The sequence below is a fragment of the Salvelinus alpinus genome, chromosome 12, assembly GCF_045679555.1.
Source record: "Salvelinus alpinus chromosome 12, SLU_Salpinus.1, whole genome shotgun sequence".
Lineage (NCBI taxonomy): Eukaryota > Metazoa > Chordata > Actinopteri > Salmoniformes > Salmonidae > Salvelinus > Salvelinus alpinus.
The window spans coordinates 61211613-61227850 of NC_092097.1; the positions used below are offsets into that span (position 1 = coordinate 61211613).

The 16238-nt window shown below is 41.9% G+C and overlaps 3 protein-coding genes across 5 annotated transcripts in view; all 3 read left to right on the forward strand.

Annotated features, from left to right (window-relative positions):
* Positions 1-500: 500 nt before the first annotated feature.
* rpp14 (ribonuclease P/MRP 14 subunit) lies at positions 501-11177 on the forward strand. The gene is made up of 6 exons (XM_071336998.1): positions 501-644; positions 945-1063; positions 1397-1481; positions 9107-9183; positions 9696-9774; positions 9867-11177. Exons 2-6 carry the CDS (start codon positions 972-974, stop codon positions 9921-9923), a joined length of 390 nt encoding a protein of 129 aa, XP_071193099.1. The 5' UTR covers positions 501-644; positions 945-971; the 3' UTR covers positions 9924-11177.
* Positions 10004-11177, forward strand: LOC139536457 (hydroxyacyl-thioester dehydratase type 2, mitochondrial-like). Its single transcript, XM_071336996.1, has one exon. It carries the CDS (start codon positions 10004-10006, stop codon positions 10538-10540), a length of 537 nt encoding a protein of 178 aa, XP_071193097.1. The 3' UTR covers positions 10541-11177.
* Positions 11178-11468: 291 nt separating this feature from the next.
* The window catches only part of pxk (PX domain containing serine/threonine kinase), a 45590-nt gene continuing 40820 nt past the window's right edge, over positions 11469-16238 (forward strand). For 2 of the 3 annotated variants that reach the window (XM_071336993.1, XM_071336995.1), the window contains exon 1: positions 11471-12032. In XM_071336993.1, coding sequence (XP_071193094.1) covers positions 11931-12032 — 102 coding nt within the window. In that variant the 5' untranslated portion in view covers positions 11471-11930. Of the gene's footprint in view, positions 12033-16238 lie in introns of all 3 variants that reach the window. The other variant, XM_071336994.1, reaches the window with a different exon arrangement.

Here is a 16238-nt window from a genome sequence, read left to right on the forward strand (position 1 = left end):
AAGGGCACTGCGTTCATCCACCTCTGGCCTGCTCGCCTCCCTACCTCTGAGGAAGTACAGTTCCCGCTCAGCCCAGTCAAAACTGTTCGCTGCTCTGGCACCCCAATGGTGGAACAAACTCCCTCACGACGCCAGGTCAGCGGAGTCAATCACCACCTTCCGGAGACACCTGAAACCCCACCTCTTTAAGGAATACCTAGGATAGGATAAAGTAATCCTTCTAACCCCCCCCCCCCCCCCTTAAAAGAGTTAGATGCACTATTGTAAAGTGGTTGTTCCACTGGATATCATAAGGTGAATGCACCAATTTGTAAGTCGCTCTGGATAAGAGCGTCTGCTAAATGACTTAAATGTAAATGTAAATGTAATGTTAACATATTTTTCCCATGCCAATAAAGCCCCTTGAATTGAAAGCCCGAGGTCCCGCCCCTCTGACCTTCTTATCCAATGGGTTTTAAGAGGGAGGAGTTCAATTGGAATTCTACCACTGTTTACAAAATGTACATGTTCTGCGCATGCGTAGCTTCAGGGCAAGCACGTTGTCAGTCACGTTGGGTCAAGCACTTATCAACAAGCAAGTTTGTTATTACAGACATTTATAAAAAAGTTGAAGTGGATTCAGCAGCAACACGTTGACGCAGTTGGTGAGTGTATAAAGTACAGTAAACGATTCTGTCATCAGATATTTAGCTAGGCCCATTTCAATCCTCAGTAGCTGGCTAGTTAGCTGAGCTGCTAGCTAACGTTAGCCTCATCAGATCCAGGTTTCTGCAACAGCGAACTGTACATAACGTTCAATCATTATTACCTACACATTGCAATGCATTGAATCGCCAACTTGTATATCACCCTTGACATACTATAGGCTAAAAATACGGACTTAACGTTACATTGTCAGACCATAGTAGTTTTAACGGTACTGCTGCTGTTTTTATGTTTTGAAGGACACGCGACGCTTGTAGCCAAATAGAATGCGGCGCGCAGACATAAAGGACGAACCTGCGACTTATGAGCGACTTGTGTACAAGAACACATCCGTTTACCACTATATGAGGATCTCCCTGTAAGTGTCACCGCCACTTGATCAAAGTTTCTTTCCATTTGATGCAAAATGATTATTTTTCAATTTACTTCCTGCCTCTTTCCCCCGAAGCCGTATAGTTTTACCTGATCTGGTCACGTGGTCAGGAACAACTACTTTCCCTGAGTAGAGTACACACTAGACAAACAACTGTGAGGTGACAGTGCATCGGTGTTCACAACTCACTTTCAAACTACTCTGTGCTGTGTGTGCATTTTGAACCTGCAGTAAGGATTCCATGGATTCACAAAGATTTGATTTGAACGCTTCTTAGAAAACACTTGTTAATTCACGACCTCTTTTGAACCCTTTCAGAGTGTTGGAGAATGAAAGCGCCACACTCAGTGCAGCCCAACTGAAGCAGCTCATCGTCTCTGGCCTCAGGGACCTGTATGGAGAGGTAAAGTGAAGCTAGACTGGCTGGATCCAAACTGAAATGAAACAGAACAAATCCATATGGATTAGAGCTGGGCAATATGGCCAAAATTTCATATCACAATATTTTACTTTTTTTGTTTTTAAAGTTTTGATTGTATTTTTGTATGTGTTTGAATAACTAGGGCAGGTTGCCAAGCGGTTAAGAGCGTTGGGCCAGTAACAGAAAGGTCACTGGTTCAAATCCCAGAGACAAACTAGGTTTGTCAAGGGCCGATATGCCCTTGAGCAAGCCACTTAAACCTAATTGGTCATGTAAGTCGCTCTGGATAAGAGCGTCTGCTAAAGTGACTTAAATGTAAAAGTAAAAAATGTGCTTTATGTAGTTCGTGACCCTAGGCTGGCAATGCATACTGTAACGACTCTGCCGCACGAGCATGCTTTTGCGGCACAGTCGATAGCGCGCCGGACTTCAGGCTAGAAGGTCGAGGGTTTGAGACCTGCTCCCGGCTATTTCATTACAATACATTTTAAGTGATTTCAATGAGGCTTTCACCATTCTGATTGTTTTACACTTTTCAATTCAACTTCAAACAAAAATGATTTATACATCTCTGGTTGGGCCACTCAAGGACATTCAGAGACTTGTCCCGAAGCCACTCCTGTGTCGTCTTGGCTGTGTGGTGAGGGTCGTTGTCCTGTTGGAAGGTGAACCTTCGCCCCAGTCTGATGTCCTGAGCGTTCTGGAGCAGGTGTTCATCAAGGATCTCTGTAATTTGCTCTGTTCATCTTTGCCCTGATCCTGACTAGTCTCCCGGTCCCTGCCGCTGAAAAACATCCCCACAGCATGATGCTGCCACTGCCATGCTTCACTGTAGGAATGGTGCCAGGTTTCCTCCAGACATGATGCTTGGCATTCAGGCCAAAGAGTTCAATCTTGGTTTCATTAGACCAGAGAACCTTGTTTCTCACCCCAAGTGGGCTGTCATGTGCCTTTTACTGAGGAGTGGCTTCCATCTGGCCACTCTACCATAAAGGCCTGATTGGTGGAGTGCTGCAGAGATGGTTGTCTTTCTGGAAGGTTCTCCCATCTCTACAGAGGAACTCTGGAGCTCTGTCAGAGTGACCATCAAGGCCATTCTCCCCAATTGCTCAGTTTGGCTGGGTGGCCAGCTCTAGGAAGAGTATTGGTGGATCCAAACATCTTCCATTTTAGAATGATGGAGGCCACTGTGTTCTTGGGGACCTTCAATGCTGCAGACATTTTTTGGTACCCTTCCCCAGATATGTGCCTTCACACAACCCTGTCTCGGAGCTCTACGGACAATTCCTTCGACCTCATGGTTTGGTTTTTCACTCTGACATGTACTGTCAACTGTGGGACCTTATATAGACAGGTGTGTGCCTTTCCAAATCATGTCCAATCAATTGAATTTACCACAGGTGGACTCACAACCCAGGACAATCAATGGAAACAGGATGCACCTGAGCTCAATTTCGAGTCTCATAGCAAAGGGTCTGAATACTTATGTTAATAAGGTCTTTCTGTTTTTATTTTAAATAAATATACAAAAAATGTCAGACCTGTTTTGTCATTATGGGGTAATGTGTGTAGATTGCTGAGGATCCTTTTTATTTAATCCAATTTAGAATTAAGGCTAACGGAACAAAATGTAGGAAAAGTCAAGGGGTCTGAATACTTTCCAAAGGCACTGTAAGAACAATGGTGCAACAAAAAAAATTTTTTTTTTTTTAATGCACTTTCTCCTGTGTTGGATAGCGATCGCTGTCGCCTAACTGTTAAATGTGCCAGGCTTTATAAATTATTCACATATCTAGCTACAGAAATAAGACTGATCCTGTTTGTTTAATATCCTACTAATTCCGTGAGCACCAAGCCTCATGCAAAAACAACATCTGATTAACAATTTAACAAATGTGTCTGTTTTTAATCTTTTGCTGTAATAAATGTTTTACACGTTTTTTCCCTGTTAGAACAGCCTCTGGTATTATAATTTATTTAGTGTATACGCTGTTCCAAATTGTCTGAAAAATTAATATTTCTAAACTTTTTCTTGATCTCGTTATTGTTATTATTATGATCATGATAATAAGTAATGTCTTTATCATTAGTAGGCTTTAGTATAGCAGCCTTGTATAACCACCATCGAACTGTAGGCTGAAGAGCGCATCCTGTTTTAATCTTTATACTGTAAATTGGTATTTAGTGTTTACATTGTGCCAAATAGAAACATTGTTGTAATCTAACACCTGTTTGGCAGACAGTGCTTCTTCCTTACATTTTTCTTAATCTCCAGTATTTTCCACAACTAGTCACTTTTATTACAAACATCTGACTTCCCCTTTACCGCTTGAGCAATCAAACGTTCCCCCGTTTCAAGTTTGTTTGTCACATCATCTGCATCTATTTAGTTGTCACGTGTATTATGGTGTTTAGAGTTTGTTATAACCAGTTTATGATAGGCTATAGGTCAGGCCATATTGGTCACATGCATTCCATGCTTACATGTGTCACGTAAAGAGAGCAAAGGTTGAGGGAATAGGGAAGGTTGTTCCTAAACAAATGAGGGATTTCGGTAACGGAACTTTAAGGCCAGATTATTTAGCAGGTTCAGCAACACGGACAGCGCGATAAACACTGTTGATGTTCTGTGGTGGTCGCTGCAGCAGGGAGGAGAGAGCGACAACAGGTGCCAGTCACAGTCACTCGCTGTCATATATATATTTTTTTAACAAAGTGCAGCAAGTCTGAGCCAGGCACAATCAAATCAATTGTGGTCGTACTCCCTCTAGCCATGTCTTAATTATTTAATCAGACACTTCAAGCATAATACAAGCTCAGTGCATATAGTTGATTTGATTCAAACACAGGATGTCTATATATGGAGAAATACAAGTTTTAACATTTTGACCAATTGATTGGTCGAAACAACAGATAACTCTCGGTCGACCAAATATTTGTTTTAGTCGGGGACAACCCTAATTTCTTTAATTCCTGCACTTTTGTTATCATTTCCACACTGCCACGACAGGCTACATGATATTGGCAAAACATCTAGGCCTAGTTAATTGTTTAAATCATGGAGTGAGAATGAATATTGTAATTCTATAGTTGGAATATAGTGGGCAGAACCTTGAATATATTGTGGTTTGTCATGACAACGAATGAATAATCCAGGGAGGAAATGTTGACAGGGTAGGAACCAAAGTGTTGGTCAGTGTTTCCTGGTATTTGGTATTTTATTAGGATCCCCTTTAGCTATTGCAAAAGCAGGAGCTACTCTTCCTGGGGTCCACACAAAACATGACACAATGCAGAATATTAATAGACAAAAACAGCTCAAGGACAGAACTACATCAACAGGTGACCCTAATTAAATATTGCATTACATGTTCTCTTGCTTCATGTAGCTAGCTAGCTAACATATTCATGCTTTGCCTATTCCAACAGTATTTAGAAGATACCGTTGCGCAAACAACATGCTGATCTAGGCCTAGACCAGCACTGGTACCAGGCTGTATTAGCTAGCTAGACTCTGAGTACATTTAGATAGCTAGCCAGCTAACTAGCGATTTAGCATTAGCGGCTAACGAGATTTATTTTAGCCACAATTTACTATGGAAAGACAAATTAGCTGACAGTAAGATACAGAAACTAATAGTGTAAATGTATAATGCTTGTGGAAAGCAGCATGTCACCAATACGTTGTTGCATCTGTCTGACCATGCCGAAAGAGAAAGCGGTCTAACAGCTAGTGAAGGGAAACCGAGGCTTTCTGGAGGCTTCGGTGCACCAAATTGTGCTGTCACTTCATTATCTGTTCAGTGCACATTAGTGACATCTGCTGGTCAGCAATATATCAGCGTGTGATTATCAGATAAATATGATTTTCCCCCAACTGTTTTCTTCAAAACTCCGTAGCGGAGCGGTAAGTCGTTGGCTTTAGGAGCCTATAATTAGTTGGAATCCTAGGTTCGCATCTTACACCAGTTTACCATATAATAAAAAACTGAATCTATGGCATTATTTAGGATGCTTAAGACAAAACGTGTTGTTCAAAACTTATTTGAACAACACGGCAGAAAGTGTGGTTTCACATAACAATTTTCAAAACAGTGTGCCTTCAACACGATTCAACCTCATACCCTCATGTCTCAATGTCCCATAGTTCCCTATTCTATCTGCTAAGCTACCGGTCATGTGAAACGTTACGTACAAAATTCTAAATATATTTGTAATTACGGTGTCCAGTAGAGGTCGGTGTTTTGAAAGCAGCTTGGAATCGAAGAGAGCACCGGAACAACGGCAAAATAAGTTGGGTCTATCATTTTGCAACACACGGTCTGAAACAGGACGTGATCAAACGAAGCTTCTGACATCATTGATGACGTTGTCCTGACAAAGTGATACAAGCATCGGCACACTGCTTCGACGTTTGCTGCTTAGCGATTTCAACGCATGCCTTGGGACTCCGGTATCAAACGTAGCATCACTACAAACAACTGCTCTCTTCTTGAGTGATGGGGAGCAGGGCTTGGAGTGGCAGGGCTTGGAGTGGCAGGGCTTGGAGTGGCAGGCGGCAGGGTTTGTTGGGAGTGGCAGGGCTTGGTGTGGCAGGTGGCAGGGCTTGGTGGCAGGGCTTGGTGTGGCAGATGGCAGGGCTTGGTGTGGCAGGCGGCAGGGAATGGCAGGGCTTAGTGTGGCAGGTGGCAGGGCTTGGAGTGGCAGGCGGCATGCAGCAGGAGAAATACAGTATACCAGCCAGCCCTAATATCGATCCAGGCTAAAGTAAACCATTCCAAACACACATACACACTCAACCAAATCCATTACAACCGGAGCATGAAGACAGCAGGGGAATAAATACCACTAGTAGTAATGTACTGAATGTTGTTGATACACAGTTGAAGTCGGAAGTTTACATACACTCAGGTTGGAGTCATTAACTTGTTTTTCAACCACTCCACAAATTTCTTGTTAACAAACTGTAGTTTTGGCAAGCCGGTTAGGACACCTACTTTGTGCATGACACAAGTCATTTTTCCAACAATTGTTTACAGACAGATTATTTCACTTATAATTCACTGTATCACAATTCCAGTGGATCAGAAGTTTACACTAAGTTGACTGTGCCTTTAAACAGCTTGTAAAATTTCAGAAAATGATGTCATGGCTTTAGAAGCTTCTGATAGGCTAATTGACATAATTTGAGTCAATTGGAGGTGTACCTGTGGATGTATTTCAAGGCCTACCTTCCAACTCAGTGCCTCTTTGCTTGGCATCATGGGAAAATCAAAAGAAATCAGCCAAAACCTCAGAAATAAAGTTGTAGACCTCCACAAGTCTGGTTCATCCTTGGGAGCAATTTCCAAACGCCTGAAGGCACCACATTCATCTGTACAAACAATAGTACGCAAGTATAAACACCATGGGACCACGCAGCCATCATACCGCTCAGGAAGGAGACGCGTTCTGTCTCCTAGAGATCAACGTACATTGGTGCGAGAAGTGCAAATCAATCCCAGAACAACAGCAAAGGACCTTGTGAAGATGCTGGAGGAAACAGGTACAAAGTATCTATATCGACATAACCTGAAAAGCCGCTCAGCAAGGAAGAAGCCACTGCTCCAAAACCGCCATAAACGGTTTGCAACTGCACATGGGGACAAAGATCATACCTTTTGGAGAAATGTCCTTTGGTCTGATGAAACAAAAATAGAACTGTTTGGCCATAATGACCATCTTTATGTTTGGAGGAAAAGGGGGGATGCTTGCAAGCCGAAGAACACCATCCCAACCGTGAAGCACGGGGGTGGCAGCATCATGTTGTGGGGGTGCTTTGCTGCAGAAGGGACTGGTGCACTTTACAAAATAGATGGCATCATGAGGCAGGAAAATGATGTGGATATAATGAAGCAACATCTCTAGACAGGAAGTTGAAGCTTGGTCGCAAATGGGTTTTCCAAATGGACAATGACCCCAAAAGTACTTCTAAAGTTGTGGCAAAATGGCTTAAGGACAACAAAGTCAAGGTATTGGAGTGGCCATCACAAAGCCCTGACCTCAATCCTATAGAACATTTGTGGGCAGAACTGAAAACGCGTGTGTGAGCAAGGAGGCCTAGAAACCTGACTCAGTTACACCAGCTCTGTCAGGAGGAATGGGCCAAAATTCACTCAACTTATTGTGGGAAGCTTGTGGAAGGCTACCCAAAACGTTTGATCTAAGTTGAACAATTTAAAGTCAATGCTACCAAATACTAATTGAGTGTATGTAAACTTCTGACCCACTGGGAATGTGATGAAATAAATAAAAGGTGAAATAAATCATTCTCTCTACTATTATTCTGACATTTCACATTCTTAAAATAAAGTGGCGATCCTAACTGACCTAAAACAGGGAATTTTTACTAGGATTAAATGTCAGCAATTGTGAAAAACTGAGTTTAATTGTATTTGGCTAATGTGTATGGAAACTTTCGACTTCAACTGTAGATGTAATGTGTTGAATGTTGCTGATATAGATGTAACTTATAGAGTGTTGTAATGTATTTAATTTTGCATATATACAGTACCCGTCTAAAGTGTTAGAACACATACTCATTCAAGGGTTTTTCTTTATTTTTACTATTTTCTACATTGTAGAATAATAGTGAAGACATCAAAACTATGAAATAACACATATGGAATCATGTAGTAACCCAAAAAATGTGAAACAAATCTAAATATATTTTATATTCTTCAAAGTAGCCAACCTTTGCCTTGATGGCAGCTTTGCACACGCTTGGCATTCTCTCAACTACATGATTCCATATGTGTTATTTCATAGTTTTGGACATCTTCACTATTATTCTACAGTGTAGAAAATAGTAAAAATAAAGAAAAACCCTTGAATGAGTAGGTGTTGTAAAACTTTTGACCGGTAGTGTAGATGTAATGTATTGAATGTTGCTGATATTGATGTAACATATTAGAGGTCGACCGATTTAGGATTTTTCAACGCCGATACCGATTATTGGAGGACCAAAAAAAGCCGATACCGATTAATCGGCCGGTTTAAAAAATGTATTTAATTTAAAATTTGTAATAATGACAATTACAACAATACTGAATGAACATTTATTTTAACTTAATATAATACATCAATAAAATCAATTTAGCCTCAAATTAATAATGAAACAGGTTCAATTTGGTTTAAATAATGCAAAAACAAAGTGTTGGAGAAGAAAGTAAAAGTGCAATATGTGCCATGTAAGAAAGCTAACGTTTAAGTTCCTTGCTCAGAACATAAGAACATATGAAAGCTGGTGGTTTTTATTTTTTATTTCTAGTTGATTAGCCCGGGGGTGGGGTTATTTCTAGTTGATTAGCCTGGGGGTGGGGTTATTTCTAGTTGATTAGCTTGGGGGTGGGGTTATTTCTAGTTGATTAGCCCGGGGGTGGGGTTATTTCTAGTTGATTAGCCGGGGGTGGGGTTATTTCTAGTTGATTAGCCTGGGGGTGGGGTTATTTCTAGTTGATCAGCCCGAGGGGTGAGGTTATTTCTATTCAAGCTCACTTTGGAATTCCCTTAGTCTGAGCTGAAAACATTGATTAACATTTTTGGTCAACTTCTGTCCTCTGTTTTAGGTTGGAGGTGCCTTCCCTTTTGATCTGTTGAAGTTTGATGAGAGCACACTAACAGGCGTGCTCCGTGTGTACAACAGGTAACTAACTGGCCATACAATTTACCCCCGCATGCAAGTCTTGGGCAAAATTCTGCAAGCTGACCCCGGTAGTCAGTTGAACAGTGTTTCCTCTGACACGTTGGTGCGGCTGGCTTCCGGGTTAAGCAAATAAATCATAATAACTTATAGGAGGGTAGCTCTTCAGGAACAGGGTTGGAGTTAACCTATAGGAGGGTAGTTCTCCAGGAACAGGGTTGGAATTAACCTATAGGAGGGTAGTTCTCCAGGAACAGGGTTGGAGTTAACCTATAGGAGGGTAGCTCTCCAGGAACAGGGTTGGAGTTAACCTATAGGAGGGTAGCTCTTCAGGAACAGGGTTGGAGTAAACCTATAGGAGGGTAGTTCTTCAGGAACAGGGTTGGAGTTAACCTATAGGAGGGTAGCTCTCCAGGAACAGGGTTGGCGTTAACCTATAGGAGGGTAGCTCTCCAGGAACAGGGATGGAGATTCCTTCTTTAGAGGATGTGACTGGGTCTGTTTGTTTCTTTCAGTGGTCTGGTGAAGTTGTGGAGTGCCCTGACACTGTTGGGATCCTATCAGGAGGAACTGTGCTTTTTCAGAGTTACTCAGGTAAACTACTGACTGCCTATTCATTAGAATTGACCAACCCTGCTGCGTAATGTAAACATCTGTATCAAAACTAAACTCCCCCCCCCTCCTAGGTGTCACCTTTCCTGTTAACTCTGTCTGGGAATAGTCGTGAGCTGGAGCTGGACTGAGCAGAGGTGCACTGAGCAGAGGTGTTGGTTCTTGAAACAACACAGTGACCCATAACACTGAAGACAAAACAATACCTAGAATGAACTTCATTTTCAGAAATGTCTTTAGTAAACAACATTTGTGCTCTAATTTCAACTATGCAGCCCTTAACTGCATTCAAAGGGCCAGGGGCCCCCTGCCGTTGGTTACATTACCCCAGCCACGTCACCTCCATGTCGGGGAGCGGGCCTCTCTCACCAAGGCCTTCAGCGCCAGGGACGTGGCGGTCTTCGCCGAGCTCACCGGGGACGTAAACCCCATTCACCTGGACCCGACCTATGCCAAGACCACGTCGTTCGAGAAGCCCATCGTCCACGGCGTGCTGATAAACGGACTGATCTCGGCCATTCTGGGGACCAAGTTGCCGGGGAGCGGCTGTATCTTCCTGTACCAGGAGATCAGGTTCCCGGCGCCACTATACATCGGGGAGGAGGTGCTGGCTGAAGCCGAGGTGAAGAAGATCAAGATGTCGTTCGCCTTCATCGCAGTGACCTGCTCTGCCAAAGATAAAGTGGTCATGGAGGGGGAGGTCATGATCATGATGCCAGAGGATCAGCAACCAAGGGCGCGAGGATGACGATGATGATAACAGTTGGAGGGAATATGTTGTAGCCTTCAAATCCAGTCTGTTTGTGCTAACATTCTACTCCTTGTCATGCCAAACGGAGAAGGAGTGGAAATGTTTTGCACAAACGGACTTCCTTTGAAGCTAGTTGGTGGATATATTGTAGTCTCTTGACATGACAGACTTGAGCTAACGTGAGATTTTGGTTGTGGCGGCAGGGATTTAAAATATGTTGTGGGAAACCTGTACTTTTGTTTAACTGGCTTTTTGGAGATCCTTTTTAAGTTTGTATGGCTTGAGTCTCACATCCCTCTAGGAACAGCTCAGAGGTAGTGTCTGCTGTGGGACTACCTCCAAAGCATCTTCTGACAAATGCCTGCTAAATCAGTGGCACTGGAATGATCCTTGTTTTGCTCATAATTTTTCAAATAACTGTTATATGATCTTGTGCTCTGTGCACAATTATTTGTAATACAAATGTTCTTTGGTTAAATGATGATTTATTGAATTTGAGGCTACTTTTGTTTGATCAAAGATCCTTCTTAGCTGTTTTGTAAATAAATGACATCACAAAGACCTAGATCAATGTATGTAGGCATATCTGAGTTACAAATAAATTGAATCTAAGCATTTTCAAGGCTGCCTATTATGCATGTTGTATTGTTTCTTTAGTGATAAATATAAACACAATCATAGTTAATAATCACACATGGACATATACTTAATAGATGTTTCAAACCCAATTGTTGTACTTATTTGAAATGTCTTTCCTAATCAGATTACCAAATGTATGGCCAAACCTGTCTTGTGAAATAAAACAAACCGACCATCTGGCTGTCTCCACCCCTGGACTGGGGGCGGGTACCTGCAGGCAGCTATGTATTAGTTACTAGCAACATTAACAGTCCTGAACTTGGTCTGATGACACAGCCAGCCTGTGTCAACCTAGCCAGAATAGATTCCTACGCTAGTTTACAGTTGCACTGGGGTCAGACAGATAAAACACAGCTGAGTCGATGCAAGATAGTATATGGTTTGAGAAATGTGTTGTACTCCAAGTGGTCCTGTTATCCCAACTGTTAAACTGAGAAGATCGAACAACTGCTCGTATTTTTTGCAGTTTTTCAATCTTCTCATCCTTGTATTGAGGTAGGTTTTTCCTATTCACATCTCGCGTTGGCTCAGTCTTGTTTTAATCTAAACAGGAAGTCTGTCTGACCCCAGTGCAGTTGTAAGCAAGCGTAGGATCGGAATCTATTCTGTCAAGTGTCAACCCTTCCTGCCCTCATTTCTGACTAAATACTCAGCTAGCTAGTCGGCTAGCTTGACTTCGCGTCCATCTGCGTTGGTTTCACACCCGAAGGTGTTTTATCGTTGGGTTCGTTACTGATCGGGCGCCGGGATGGCGTTTTTGGAGAAGCAGTCCCCGGGAAGGGTGCTATTGGATGATACGGTGGCCCTTACAGCACTGATCGAGGCCAGCCAAAATCTACAATCTCACACGGTGAGTCTGGTTCGACCAGGCAGGGACAAGCCGAGGAAGTAGTTAGCTAACGTTAGTTAGCTAATTTATCACGGTGAAGGTTAACAAACAGTTATTTATGGTGTCAGACCGCTTCTATAAACCAGTGTCGTTGCTGGTCTCTAACGTTAACGGTTGTTTACTGCTTGTGTAATGACGTGTTGTAAAGTGTTTATCAACCAGTTCGTTGTAAAACGGCTGCCATTGTCAAAATGTCAACACGCGAGTCAGTCAGCTGGATAGTTAACCCAGTTACTAACTATTTAGCTAGCTACTGTAGTTAGTTTAGTTCAGGGGTGTATTCATTACGGAAATCGGTTACCGTTTTAACAACCAAACAGAGTAAAACGAGCAAACGTTTAACTCACTAAACAACTATTTTGTTCCTGTCTTAACAATGACAGCTGTTAGCTAGACCCTAACTAAAATACAATGTATCGCTTATGGGGCCTTTTGCTAAAATAGTCTGTGACCGTTGATGGTTGGTTGGGGAATGTTCGTGTGTCATTCCCAGAGCTGGTTGAGAGCCTTCCTATATACAGTCATTGTTGAGTCTTTCACAATAAACACTGTCAAACTGTGTAAATAACGTTACTGGTAGACAAAATGCCACATATTGATGGTACAATTGTGTTAGGTAAAGTGATAACTTAAGGTAGCCTACATGGCTAACTAGATAATATGGATTTGAATCAGGGCCGTCGTGCACCCCAAATATATTTTTGGCCACAAAGTACGTGAGAATGGCTGGGTACTTAGGGTTTATTGCTAATGAGGCCCTTTATCTACTTTTCCACAATCAGATTAACTTGTGGATAGCATTTTTCAAAGACCAACCTAGAGCCATAATCATTGTTTAATCTTTTTCTGCTTATCTTAGTGTACCAAATGAGCAGAGGAGGCTGGTGGGAGGAGCTATAGGAGGACGGCCGCATTGCAATGGTTGTAATGGAACGTGTCAAACATATGGAAACCACGTTTGACACCGTTCTATTTAATATGAGCCTGTCCTATAGCCCCTCCCACCAGCCTCCTCTGCTCTTGAGCTGTCTCTGTCCTGACTGGTGTATTTAAAAAAAAAAAAATAATAATAATAATATAAAAAATAAACGTTATCTTCATCTCTGCTAAAATCTGGGTAGAATAAACTGTTTCTCTGCGTCTCTGCTAAAATCTGGGTACAAAAAAACTATGCTTCTCTGTTAAAATCTGGATAAAAGATTGAAAGGAATGTGAGTCTTATTCAGTACATCCTAGTTATTGCTTGCTTTTCTAAAGTCTACCAACCTTGCCAGCAGGCATGCCAGCTAATATAGTTAGACAAGCTAGCTACTCTAACTTAGCTGATTGGAAACCTATCTGGGCCTAGCTAAAGCCAACTTCATGAAACTGCTAGGTGGCTGGTATTATTACAGAATAGTATTTTTACGTTATTTTTTTATTATTTTTTAAACAGGCAGATAGGTGCCCTCTATGGGCATGACGTATCTGATGTGAATTGAATGTCAATAGAGACTTCATTACACACTCGGGTGTAGTTGTTTACAACTGGGATGTACCACAGTTTGCTGCCAGCCTGAATGTATCACCTTTATAGCACATTGAACAATAATGTTTATGTGAGTGGCATATAGCTTAGGCTCAGTGGTGTTTAAGTGGCCTGCAGTGGATTATCCTGGTGAGGTTTAAACCAGACCTTTTGGACCCTTGGCTTGTGTTATTCCAGCTACTGTACTACCATGTCACCCTGTCAGACCTTAGTTATGTCCCAAATGGCACCCTATGTAGTACCCTACTTTTGTCCAGGGCCCTATGGGGATCTGGTCAAAAGTAGTGCATTACATAGGGAATAGGGTGCCATTTTGAGACGTGTCCACAGTACTACCCTCTCAGGCCTATAGTGTTAGCCTTCAGCTGTAGTGAATGATTTGGGGGAACGCTATTTGAATACTAGGTATCAGAGTAGAAGTGCTGATCTCGGATCAGGTCTCCCCTCTCCATGTGTCCCCTCTTCGTTATGATCTGAAAGGCAACACTGATCTTAGATCAGCACGCCTACTGCTCGATGAATATATCCCCGGTTAACTAAATATACAGTGAAACATACATATTATCATAGAACATTGTGACGGGAGTGAAACGTTGTCGAGAAGGATGAAGGATTGCTGACCACTGTGTCCTCTCCTATAGAATTAGAACTACTAGAACAGTCTTGCCATGTTCCCGAGGGGGCTTTACCCCTTCTTGTATTTCTTGTTCTACGTCGTCTCCTTTTATCCCTCTCTTCTGTGTTTTTGAGTGTGGGAGTAACTTCATCACGGAGGAATCATATGAGACGGGCATGACAAGGAGACGACAGCAAGTTGATCTTAGTTAACCATGCCTCACATAAGGCAGGGAAAATTAGCCTGGATCCTAACACAATCCTTCCGTTTCGTAATGAAGTTTGATGAAGTGAAAAATATTCATAATAATTTCATGATGGATCCAGGCTAGGAGAAAGTAGGCCTTATCAATAATAATTTCTAATAATAATCTTCTAGATAAGTAGGCCATCAGTTCAGTAAGCCTTTGTCTCCAGGAGGAGAATTTAGTGAAGGACTGACTAGATCAAGCTTGTGACTCTATAAACTTTATGGATGAATTTGCTGTTTGTTTTGGTTGTGTTTTAGATAATTTACCATTAATTTATATTGTGCACAAAATAATCTATTGTCATTTTGGATTCACTTTTATTGTTAATTAGAATAGAATATGTTTTGTAAAATGTCTACATTAATGTAGATGCTACCATGATTACTGATAATCCTGAATGAAGCGTGAATAATGATGCTTGAGAAAGTTAGACGCACAAATATCATACTTCCCCAAAAATGCTAACCTCCCCTGTTATTGTAATGGTGAGAGGTTAGCATGTCTTGGAGGTATGATATAAAATGCTAACCTCCCCTGTTATTGTAATGGTGAGAGGTTAGCATGTCTTGGGGATATAAAATGCTAACCTCCCCTGTTATTGTAACGGTGAGAGGTTAGCATGTCTTGGGGGTATGATATAAAATGCTAACCTCCCCTGTTATTGTTATGGTGAGAGGTTAGCATGTCTTGGGGGTATGATATAAAATGCTAACCTCCTCTGTTATTGTAATGGTGAGAGGTTAGCATGTCTTGGGGGTATGATATAAAATGCTAACCTCCCCTGTTATTGTAATGGTCAGAGGTTAGCATGTCTTGGGGGGTATGATATAAAATGCTAACCTCCCCTGTTATTGTAATGGTGAGAGGTTAGCATGTCTTGGGGGTATGAGATTTGAGCTGGCGTACAGCGCCAAAACAACAACACGTGTATCACAGTCCCAGTACTGTTGGCGCTCTGTGTATATATGTATATACAGTTGAAGTCGGAAGTTTACATACACTTAGGTTGGAGTCATTAAACTCGTTTTTCAACCACTCCACAAATGTTTTAACAAACTATAGTTTTGGCAAGTCGGTTAGGACATCTAGTTTGTGCATGACACAAGTAATTCTTCCAACAATTGTTTACAGTCAGATTATTTCCCTTATAATTCACTGTATCACAATTCCAGTGGGTCAGAAGTTTACATACACTAAGTTGACTGTGCCTTTAAACAGCTTGGAAAATTCCAGAAAATGATGTCATGGCTTTAGAAGCTTCTGATAGGCTAATTGACATCATTTGAGTCAATTGGAGGTGGACCTGTGAATGTATGTGAAGGCCTACCTTCAAACTCAGTGCCTCTTTGCTTGACATCATGGGAAAATCTAAAGAAATCACCCAAGACCTCAGAAAATAAATTGCTGACCTCCACAAGTCTGGTTCATCCTTGGGAGCAATTTCCAAACGCCTGAAGGTACCACGTTCATCTGTACAAACAATAGTACGCAACTATAACCACCATGGGACCACGCAGCCGTCATACCGCCCAGGATGGAGACGCATTCTGGCTCCTAGAGATGAACGTACTTTGGTGTGAAAAGTGCAAATCAATCCCAGAACAACAGCAAAGGACCTTGTGAAGATGCTGGAGGAAACGGATACAAAAGTATCTATATCCACAGTAAAACGAGTCCTATATCGACATAACCTGAAAGGCCGCTCAGCAAGGAAGAAGCCACTGTTCCAAAACCTCTATTAAAAAAAGCCAGACTACGGTTTGCAACTGCAAA